The 12,152-nt window shown below is 33.9% G+C and overlaps 1 protein-coding gene across 1 annotated transcript in view; it reads left to right on the forward strand.

Annotated features, from left to right (window-relative positions):
- MSH4 (mutS homolog 4) overlaps positions 1 to 12,152 on the forward strand; it is a 97,096-nt gene that overhangs the window by 68,153 nt on the left and 16,791 nt on the right. The window contains exons 12-17 of the mRNA XM_059376881.1: positions 1,464 to 1,600; positions 2,607 to 2,710; positions 4,001 to 4,125; positions 6,071 to 6,271; positions 10,226 to 10,344; positions 11,706 to 11,834. Coding sequence (XP_059232864.1) covers positions 1,464 to 1,600; positions 2,607 to 2,710; positions 4,001 to 4,125; positions 6,071 to 6,271; positions 10,226 to 10,344; positions 11,706 to 11,834 — 815 coding nt within the window. The remainder of the gene's footprint in view (positions 1 to 1,463; positions 1,601 to 2,606; positions 2,711 to 4,000; positions 4,126 to 6,070; positions 6,272 to 10,225; positions 10,345 to 11,705; positions 11,835 to 12,152) is intronic.

Genomic DNA, 12,152 nt, shown 5'->3' on the forward strand with positions numbered 1-12,152 from the left:
AATAAAAATCTTTAAAAAAAAAAAAAGAAGATTGGTTGAATGAATTTGAGTAGAACAATGGAGACAGGGAAACCATTTTAAACTATTACAAGCTAAAACATTTGAGTGATAGCAGTGTATATGAGAGAAATGCAAATGTTGAAATGAGTTAATAATTGAGTAGTTATGGGCATAGTAAAGGGAAATGTAGCTATTGGTGCTAATTGAAATTTCTAACCTGAAAGTAGTGGTATCACTGAGAGAAGCAGAAAATTGTTGGAAGAACTATTTTGAGGAATAAAAATGTTAATTTTCGCAAGTAATGTTCCAAGCATTAATGATCATCAAGTTAAAAATAAAAATTTACGGGGCACCTGGGTGGCTCAGTGGGTTAAAGCCTCTGCCTTTGGTTCAGGTTGTGCTCCAAGGGTCCTGCGATCGAGCCCTGCATCAGGCTCTCTGCGCGGCGGGGAGCCTGCTTCCTCCTCTCTCTCTGCCTGCTTCTCTGCCTACTTGTGATCTCCATCTCTCAAATAAATAAATAAAATCTTTAAAATAAATAAATAAATAAAAATTTAGAACTCTGTGGTAAGTTTGAAGTTGATAGGAAAATTTGGAGTATTTGTTGTACCACCATTTCCTTTTTGGAATATTTTGTTTTACAAAATATGTTTTGTAGAGAGAATTTCTTATTCTGAACTAATGATTATAATAATTTACATGACTATTCACTTTTTAAAAAGTTAAATGAAAACATATTCTAATAGAGTATGAAATAGTCTTAGTTTAATTTTTAACAGTTTTTCTTTTTACTTTCAAACTACCTACCTATAAAATGACTATCTTTGTACTACCAATTTTTTTCTTAAAAGAGTACTTGACCACCATATGTATTAGACATTAAAAATCTTTATAGTGGATAAAGAAGATATGGTCCATATATACAACGGAGTATTATGCCTCCATCAGGAAGGATATATACCCAACTTTTGTATCAACATGGACAGGACTGGAAGAGATTATGCTGAGTGAAATAAGTCAAGCAGAGAGAGTCAATTATCATAATGGCTTCACTTACTTGTGGAGCATAAGGAATAACACAGAGGACATTGAGAGAAGGAGAGGAGAAGGGAGTGGGGGGAAATTGGAGGGGGAGATGAACCATGAGAGACTGTGGACTCTGAGAAACAAACTGAGAGTTTTAGAAGGGAGGAGGGTGCGCGGTTAGGTGAGCCTGGTTGTGGGTATTAAGGAGGGCACATATTGCATGGAGCAGTGGGTGTGGTGCATAAACAATGAATACTGGAATGCTAAAAAAAAGAAAATAAAGTTAAAAATGTGTAAATAAAGAAAAAAAACTTTACAGTTTAAAAGAGTAGCAAGACCTTCCTATTTACATATAAAAAAAACAAAAAAAGTGATTTTTTAAAACCAGTAATATTCTCATTAAAATTCTTTCTGTTTTTCTTGTTTCTGGTCACTAGGAATGATATCGCAGCTTGCAGAAAAATATAGTCTTCCTTTAAGGACAAGTTTTAGCTCTGCTCGAGGATTTTTCATACAGATGACTACCGACTATATAGCTCTACCCAATAATCGACTTCCTTCAGAATTTATTAAGGTTCATTTTAGAGTTTTGGTTTGGGAATTATTTTTTCTGAAATACATTTTACATATTTTCAGACATTCCTTGAATTTTACATGCTAAATATTTCAAATGTTCTGTATATTGCTTTCCTATTCCTGTAAATCTAACAGTTATACTAATGTAAGAGTTGAGTTAGAAACTTCTAATTTTCTTATTTTGGGGGAGAAACACCAAACAGTGCATCCCACAGTTCTGGAAGCTTGGTATGTATAAAAAAAAAAAAAAGGAAATTTAAAAAGTCCAAAAGATAATTTGATCAAAGGAATTTGGAAAATATTGTACCATCTCCTGTCTTAGGTAGTTCTCAATGCACATTTGCCTATTAAAGGTTTAAAAATCCTGAAATAAAGAAATCTGCTAACTTTTAAAAATCTAATATTGCCATACCTTTGAACCAGGGAAATATTTATTCTTAAATACATACTCACATCTTCATGATATACCAGTTTGGGAAAAGTCTAACCTACTCTAATTTTGTTTTCTGTGCTCTCAGGGGGTACCTTTTTTTTTTTTTTTTTTTTTTTTTGACAAAAACAAACCATTTAACACATTGTATTAACAGGTAATGGTGGATAGAAAAAGCAAAGAATTGGTTGAGATATGGTAATAGGATTAGAAATTGAGTGAGGTTCAGATATGGGGCAAGGGCTAAGATGGGTCAGAGTTGGAGTGAAAATTACTGATATCTGTCATGCATATTACTGGGTAATAAGATGTACTGTCTGACATTTCTGCAGAGCTATTTTAAGATCTGTTCAAATAGTTGTGCCAAAATAATGTAGGTTAACTTTAAGGGCTTTAACTTTGAAAGTGTTCTTTTCTTTTTTGAAGACATTATTTGAGACATTATTTGTGATGCTTTATCTCCAAAATTAATTAACCTAAATATCTATACTGTTTAAAATGTGTATGTTTTATTTTATAGGAGTGTACACACATCTTGATAGTTTTTTAATTTTGTTTTTTAATTTCCTAGCAGATATCTAAAGTGAAAAGTTCTTATACCTTTACATCAGCAGACTTAATTAAAATGAATGAAAGATGTCAAGAATCTTTGAGAGAAATCTATCATATGACTTATATGTAAGCCCATTTGAAATTTTTGAATATTAAATTGGTTCAACTTGAAACATTATAATAAATTTTCATTAATTGACTTTTTGTTTGATAGTAGAAAATTATAAAATTATGATTGTTAACAAAGAAAGAACATTTCCTGGAAGAACAGTTAAAACTTTTAAAGTCTGTCATTGTGATTGGGATTGCTCAGCCTTACAGAAGATTTAGGGCAAATCTATTGCAAAAACAAAACAAAAAATAACATTATACTTAATACTTCCATAGTACGCATTCTACCATGATGCAGAATTTGACACATGATGGGCTTATCTTGGGCTTCATTCCGTTATTCATTTCCTATGGTATGCAAGCCCTGAACTTCATTTATATATAAAATTACAATAGTGCCAGTTTTTTGCTGATCATGAAACAGTAGCAGTACAGCTAGAAATAAGAATAGATCATTCATGGGTGGGGTGAGGGAGGGCCTAGCAAAATAAAAAATGATCATTCATAATCAATGAGCTAAGTTGATAAAGACAAATGTTGGACTTTCAAAACAATTTCAAGGCATAGACCACAGAGATTATGAGATCTAATAGGTTTGGGGAACATATTTCTCCTCATAAGGGAAAAACCAAGACCTTGAGCTAGTATCAAGAGTCAGATGCTTAACCAGCTGAGCCACCCAGGCACCCCTTAAGATTTGTTTGTTTGTTTGTTTGTTTTAAGTAATCTCTACACTCTTTCTCTTGAACTCATAACCAGACCAAGAGTCACATATTCTACCAACAGGGCCAGTCAGGTGCTCCAAGGAAAACCTTTTATATTATGTCACAGTGTAACACCTCTGCTACATAAAAGCTTAAATAATTACGTTGTTAGGGTGTGTGTGTGTGTATGTGTGTTATGAAAGAGAGAGAATATAGTAATTTTTATGTTGAATTTAACATTTAAAAAAAACACAAAATAATTAGCAGGTGGGGTCTGTTGAAGTATATTAAGGTCTTGTTTGACCTATAAAATAATTTTATTAATGAAAATTAATTTTATTAGTATTTAATAACAGCAGTCATTTCTAAAACATGATGTTAACATACCAGAAGATGCATTCTTGCTACAAATTCCTTGAACTCAAGGAACTTCAATTTCCTAATCTCTAAAATGAGGCAAAAGAACAATAGATTTACCTATGGAATACAACTGAACTCTGAATGGTATTTTACCTTAGGCAATACATGTGATATTATTTTATAATTATATTGTATGTCTCTCTTTAAAATCAATACCTGACTTCCAAATGTATACTTTCAGGATAGTGTGCAAACTGCTTAGTGAGATTTATGAACATATTCATTGCTTATATAAACTATCTGATACTGTGTCAATGCTGGATATGCTACTGTCATTTGCTCATGCCTGCACTCTTTCTGACTATGGTAAGTTACTTTCTTTGGAATAAATATGTTGTGTACTGGGGTGCCTGGGTGGCTCAGTGGGTTAAGCCTCTGCCTTCAGCTCAGGTCATGGTCCCAGGGTCCCATGGTCCTGGGATCAAGCCCTGCATGGGGCTCTCTGCTCAGCAGGGAGCATGCTTCCCCATCTCTCTCTGCCTGCCTCTTGGCCTACTTGTGATCTCTCTCTATCAAATAAATAAACAAAATCTTTTAAATAAATAAATAAATAAATAAATAATTATGTTGTGTACTGAAATTTGTATTCCATCCAAGTAATATAACAATTATGAATGCTTTATTTTTTTTTTTTACCTGAAATATAGCCTCTTGCCTATGGTCTTAGACTAAGACTTAAAGTAGAGGAAGTAAAATTACTCTTAAAATTTATTTTTAAAAGTAAGAAAATTGTTTACTGAGAAATTGACAAGTGAGAAAGAAAATACTGCAAGAAACTTTAAAAAGTTTCCCCAAATAGGAAAGATTGAAAAACTTCCTCCTTGGTGAAAATAACAGTGATCCAAAATGATAAAGTTCAAGTCTGAGTGAGACTCCTGAGAAGCAGTGTGACAGAAGCGGATGAGAGAAATGAATCTCCAAGTGAACATTTTCTAAACTAGCTCTTTAGATGTGAGCATCTTAAGATCAGGGATTATATCATATATTTTTAATAGTTTTCTTAGCTATTAAGATATTTGATGTTGCTCCATTTTAATTTGAGAGGGATCATCCTGAAACTCCAAACTTATAAATAATAACTTCTGGTGTTAAAAATTATTTTCTAACCAACCTCTCTCTCTTATAATGAATGCTTTTGAGTTTATCCATGTGTTTCCTGTAGAAGCATATAGGATTTTTTTTTAGAAGCATATAGGATTTTAGTGTTTCCTTGTCCCCATGTCCTATCTTCCTCCCTTTACCTTAGAAGGTATTCATAGAAACCTGATCTTTATATATTTCTATAAATTAATATATTTTGTGTCTGTTTTGCCTATCATCTGGGTATTCTTTTTAGACAAAATTTGTCTAAGTTTCTGGACATAAAATTATATTTACAGTTGGTTCTACTTTATATCCATACATCACTTGAAAAGCTAAGTATGCCAGATTTGAAAAAGAGCCTAAGATGGGATTAAGTAAATGTGCAATTTTGTAGTACTGGTAATTAATTGTTATTTTAAAAGTATTATCAGGATGCTTGGGTGGTTCAGTTGTTAAGCGTCTGACTCTTGATTTCAGCTCAGACCATGATCCTATGGTCATAAGATTGAGTCCCATGTTGGGTTCCACAATCAGTGGGGAGTCTGCTTGAGATTCTCCTTCTGCCCACCCCCCAGCTCACACTCTCATTCTTTCTCTCAAAAAAAAAAAAAAAAAAAAGAAAGAAAAAAAGAAAAGTATTATCTATCAGGGTGCCTGGGTGGCTCAGTCAGTTAAATGGCTGCCTTCAGCTCAGGTCTTTCATCCCAGAGTCCTGGGATCAAGCCCCACATTGGGCTCCCTGTTTGGAAGGAAGCCTGCTTCTCCCTCTTCTGCTCCTCCTGCTTATGCCCACTCTTTCTTTCTCTCTCTCTCTCTATGTCAAATAAATAAATAAAACCTTTTAAAAAAGGTATTATCAATGGCTAGTTGACTCTTTTTAATCTATATAAATCTGGAAATGTTACACAGACTATTTTGGAGCTCAGGACAATGACAAAGAACTAAATCCTAGGGTTCCCTGGAAGTGAATAAAAGTTGTGATGGTGATTAGAGTGCGTCAGTTACAATCTAAAGGAATTTTGGTAGAGATTTAAGATAAAAAAGTACCTTAATGCTTTGTCCCAAAGTAAAATGCTTTGTCCCTAGTAAAATCACACATACACACCGTACAGAACATTAAACATAAATATTTTAATCTTATGAAACCGTTCTTTTTCTTTCTTTTTAGTTCGGCCAGAATTTACTGATACTTTAGCAATCAAACAGGGATGGCATCCCATTCTTGAAAAAATATCTGTGGAAAAACCTATTGCCAACAATACTTATATAACAGAAGGAAGTAATTTTTTGATCATAACTGGACCTAACATGAGCGGGAAATCCACATATTTAAAACAGATTGCCCTTTGTCAGATTATGGCCCAGATTGGTAAGTTATGGTTTTACTTCATACTTAGCAATTCTGTTTCCCATTTGAAATGCTTTGTGCCTAATATTTTAGATCCAGGTGCCTTAATTAGTTTGGAGTAGATTTTCTTACCTAAAAATATAATAGTGCCTATTACGTAGATCATAACTTTTACTATTTGGTATATTAAGCTCCATCCAATTTGGATTGCATTGTACTAAAAATTTTATAGGATGTAACAGAAGTAAAAACTACCTTACTATAACTGTTAATATTGTATCAGTTATTACTAAGCTGAATCATATCTTTATTTCCGATTCAAAACCAAACTTTGTTGTGAGAAAAAGTAAAATAAGTAGAATAAGCTGTTGCCTTTAATAACTCATTTAAGATTTTTCCAAATTATAATATTGGGGAAAGAAACTTAATTTAAGGGATACCAGTAACTTGGGCACAGCACTTGATACACATTATGTGTGCATACGTACACAATGAATTAGCTGTCATTGGTGCCACAATGTCATATATTATCTTGGTGTAGGGATATAACTTAGCTCTGAAAACAAGGTTTCCTTGAGAACTCTATGAATCAGAAATGAGATGATTTGTTCTAATGCAGTGGTTCTCAACCAGGGATGATTTTGTTTCCTCCCCCACTGCACTCCTAGGCCCCAAACTTGGCAGTGTCTGGAGACATTTTTCTTTCTTAACGCTGAGGGAAGTATAGAGTCCAGAGATGTTGCTGAACATCCTACAATGCACAAGACATTACTCCTCCCTCTGACATATGTAAGAAAGATTATCTAGCCCAAGTTGTTAGTAGTGTGGTGGTTGAGAAACCCTGGCCTAATGTAATAAATTGTAAGTGGAATACAACAGTAATAATATTGGTGATACAGTGCAGATTTGCCCTTACTACTGGGAAAGAAAATCAGAGGTAAATGGGTGAAGAGTAACTATTTTATTGGGTTTATAGTTGTATTGGAATGAAAAGGACATTTAATTTCCCTCCCCTTATAAAGAAACTGATTCATATGTGATAGTAATCTTATTTTAATAGTTATAAGGAGCTCTGTCCTTTAAAAAAAAAACAAGCTATGCAATTGTTGACATCTGTAATTGTTAGAGCATTCATTATACTGACTTGAAATCTGACCTTCTATAACTTCTGCTCAATAGTCCTAATTTTTATCTTCTATGCATCACAGAATAACCCAATCTCTTTTGATAATAGCCCCTCAAATATTCAAAGAAAATTATTCTACTTCTCTTGTCACTCATTTTAAACTTTTAAAATACCTACAAGTATATACAGTATCCCATATAATGTGATCATAAAGGAAACAGTAGAATTTGAAGGCATGGAAATTAAGACCATAGGCTTTGGAGCTAGATCTTGTTTGTCTAGTTACTAGCTCTGTGATCTAAGGCAAATAACTTAACTTCCTTGGTATTCTTATCTGTAAATGAAAATTATAATAGTACCCAATTCTAAGAATTGTTGTAAAGACAATGAGATAAGGTGACCTTTGCCTCAGGTCATGATCCCAGGATCCTGGGATCAAGCCCCCCCATCAAGCTGCATCTGGCTCCCTGCTCAGCAGGAAGCCTGCTTCTCCCTCTCCCACTCCCCCCTGCCTGTGTTCCTCTCTTGCTGTCTCTCTCTCTCTCTGTCAAATAAATAAATAAATAAAATCTTTTAAAAAAAATGATTAAGTGAGATAATTATATAAAATACTATGAATGTAGGGAAGGGTATAGGAAAGAAGGAGATTTTCCAGGCAGAGGTAAGAACATACTCTTTTTTAAAAAATAATTTTTAAAAATTTTTTATAAACATATAATGTATTATTAGCCCCAGGGGTACAGGTCTGTGAATCACCATGTTTACACACTTCACAGCACTCACCATAGCACATACCGTCCCCAATGTCCATAACCTCACCACCCTCTCCCTCCCCACCTCACCCTCAGTTTGCTTTGTGACATTAAGAGTTTGTAAGAACAGGGGCGCCTGGGTGGCTCAGTGGGTTAAACCTCTGCCTTCAGCTCAGGTCATGATCTCAGTCCTGGGACCGAGCCCCACATCGAGCCCCACATCGGGCTCTCTGCTCAGCAGGGAGCCCACTTCCCCTTCTCTCTCTGCCTGCCTCTCTGTCTACTTGTGATCTCTCTCTCTGTCAAATAAATAAATAAAATCTTTAATAAAAAAAAAAGAGTCTGTAAGAACATATTCTAAAGCAAAAACAAACAAAGACAAACCAAAAAAACCCCAGTGTGATGTGCCCACAGAAGTACAAGAAGTCCAGATTCCTTTGTAGAGCAAACAGTGTCTGAAGCCAGGGACGTGGGCAAAAGCCAGATCATGAAGGGCCTTAGGTACTTCACTGAAGAGATATAAACTTTATCCAAAAATCTGTAGGGAGCTGTTAAAATTTAAGTAAGAGAATAACATGATTGTATTTGCCTTTCACATAGATCATTCTGGCTGATATATTGTTAGAGGAGAGCCAGACCAGAAGCAAAATATCAGTGTGTGTGTGTGGCAGGGGTTGGGGGGGTACTTCTGCAATAATTTTTAGATTTAAAAATGTCAGAGGGCCTTTTTGGTGGCAGTAAATACAAATGAACTCAAGAAAATGTACGAACATCTACTATACATGCTATATCCTTTCCTTGGTACTTTCACATTTATTTTCCCATTTAATCCTTCCAGAAATCCTGTGAGAAAGTTGTATTTAAGAGATCTGCTTGTGAGGTTACTATTGCTATTATTGTTACTTTTATTTTTGTTAACATTATCCTGACTTTTGCTTTCTTTTCCTGCTATTTCCTTAGATGTTGATGCTACTCTTCATCCTTATCTTGGTTTTAAATTCTGGAATAATCAGGGGTTTGTTTCCTTTATTCCCATTATTTCACCATTTTGTTCTATATGATTGATAATTTTCCCATTCAACTATTTGTATATTTTTATCCTTATGATTTTAGAATGCCTTTTATGTCCCATTCAATATAGAGATAGTTGTATTAATCAGATTGATTTGCTTTCAAAAGGTGAATGTTTTAGATTATTTAGTATGATAACTTCTCAAGCAGAAAAATCCTGAGAGGGCGCCTGGGTGGCTCAGTGGGTTAAGCCGCTGCCTTCGGCTCAGGTCATGATCTCAGGGTCCTGGGATCGAGTCCCACATCGGGCTCTCTGCTTGGCAGGGAGCCTGTTTCCTCCTCCTCTCTCTCTCTGCCTGCCTTTCTACCTACTTGTGATCTCTCTCTGTCAAATAAATAAATAAAATCTTTAAAAAAAAAAAAAAAAAAAGAAAAATCCTGAGAGATGAAAACTCACCTTTTAAAGAAATTCAGTGTTTCACTTTCATTCTAATTCTGAGTATTTCTGCACATTTCTTTTTTTTTAATAATTAAAAAAAAATTTTATAAACATATAATGTATTATTAGCCCCAGGAGTACAGGTCTGTGAATCATCATCTTTACACACTTCACAGTACTCACCATAGCACATTTTCTACACATTTCTAATAGATATTTCCTAATACATCATTCTGTAACTGTTTTATCAACTTGAGCTTCATAAGCATTTCCTTCAAATTTTCCTATTTTGAGTTTTTTATCTAACTATATTATTTAACATTTTTGTGACATTTATAGTAAATCTTTCTAACGTACTTGGATTATACTGTCTTTCTTGAACTTCCAGATAACTTTGTACAATAGTAAAGTCAAGTATTTCCATTTATATGTGAGAAAGACGAGACTGGGAGAATCTAATTACCGCCCAAGGATATATGATAAGTGACAGAGCTGGCGCCATGTTGTCTGACTGTATATCCAGTGATCTTTCCACTATGTAATCCTTAGCAAGGCTAATACAAAATCTAAGTTGGTGAAAAGTACAAAATATTAGTACTTATATTTTATAAAAGCATTTCAGTTTACATTGACCTTATATTTTACAGGATCATATGTTCCAGCAGAATATTCTTCCTTTAGAATTGCTGAACAGATTTTTACAAGAATCAGTACTGATGATGAAATTGAAACAAATTCATCAACATTCATGAAGGAAATGAAAGAGGTACCCAAACTAAACTTTTCCTTATGTAAAATACACATTAAATTCCTCCACTAATGGTCAATTATTACGTAAGAAAGTATCCTTATATTAAAACATGCAGACGTGCTTATGTTCCTCTACAAGAGCCAGAGGGCAGTCAAAGACAGCTTCTAATTTCTTTCTTATGTGGAAATGGAAGAGATGGTTTTATTGAAAAATACAGTTTTAAGGAAAAAGCTAGTATTACTGAACAAAAAACCATGATTTCATGTTTTTGTATGGGATATATAAAAGACTTTCAGAAAACAACGACCTGTTCAGGACCATTGCATTGTATCTATTGTTCCTGTTAGATTTGATTTTAAAATAATAGATCACTGTGTTAGAATGCTTTTAAAAATCACCCTCTTGTGTGCCCCTTTAGAATCTTCACTTTGTATAACAAGGCATGTGTCATCACCTTTTTCTGATCTGAGCAAATATCAAATAGACTTGAAGGACTAAATGTATTGGGCTGTCTTCAGTAGGTAGGAATTAATGGATCACTGTGACGTTGGATAACTTTTTGTAGAAGGGCAAGAATAGTTATTATTTGTGCTACCATATGTGGCTTTTACATTATTATTTAGTATGTATTGCAGATTTTGGCTCTCTGAGGTGTACTGGGGTAGCTGTGGGAGAATATAGCAATGTACTAGGTGCTCAAGGTATATTTTTAAATGGTCCTAGATCTCAGGAAGCTTAGTCATATAGAAAGGTAAAAAGCCATGAAATTTACTATTGTGTCAGTACATAATGGGTGTAATTATAATTTTTGAGAAAGAAGTTAATACTCTTCAGTGGAGAAGGAACATTTCTGTCAATTAAAGTCTTTGTCTTTGTTGAGTATGGATTTATATTTACTTGTTTAAATAGGAATCAATGGACTTGGATACTTTTTCCTCAATTTTTCTTTCTTTACTGGCTATCGAGATATTAAAATAAACTCGAGTAAAAGTTTTGAGTATAATATGACAATTGATAAGTCATTTGTGAAGAAGAAAATGACAATCTTTGTACATTATTTAAACATTTAATTCATTGCTTAGTTTTATTTCACTATATCTAAAACATTAATATTTTAGATAATGGTTATTTACTCTTTGTTGTCTCGTATGCATATGCATATGTATGTGTTACATACATATCAGCTGTTCTATTGAAATTATTACTCATGAGATTTTTTAAAAGAAAAGCAATGTGCTAGTTTCTACCTAGCTGGATAGCTTTATGAAAATAAGTTTCAGGTGAAGTAATTAAGAGACTGGATTTTTCCTCATTTTTTAAGTTGGTAGTGACAGCTGTTTGCTTACAATGAATAATATTAAAATTATATTTTTCAGATAGCTTACATTCTACATAATGCTAATAACAAATCACTCATATTAATTGATGAACTTGGCAGAGGTACTAATACAGAAGAAGGTATTGGCATTTGTTATGCTGTCTGTGAATATCTGCTGAGCTTAAAGGTATTCTTCTTTGTTTCTTTAAAGTGTATTAATTTTGAGCACTTTTTAAAAAAAGATTTATTTATTTGAGAGAGAGAGAGCAAGAGAGAGCTCACACATCCCTGAGCAGGAGGAAGGGCAGAGGGAAAGGGAAAGGAGAGAGAAATTTCCTGCAGACTCCCCACTGAGCACAGAACTTATATATGGGGCTTGATTTCACAACTGTGAGATCATGACCTAAGTGGAAACCAAGAGTCTAGTGCTCAACTAACTGAGCTACGCAAGCGCCCCCTTCACGTATCCTTTATGTATTTATCATGATTGGATTTTATTGGCACC

The sequence above is a fragment of the Mustela nigripes genome, chromosome 14 (assembly GCF_022355385.1).
Source record: "Mustela nigripes isolate SB6536 chromosome 14, MUSNIG.SB6536, whole genome shotgun sequence".
Lineage (NCBI taxonomy): Eukaryota > Metazoa > Chordata > Mammalia > Carnivora > Mustelidae > Mustela > Mustela nigripes.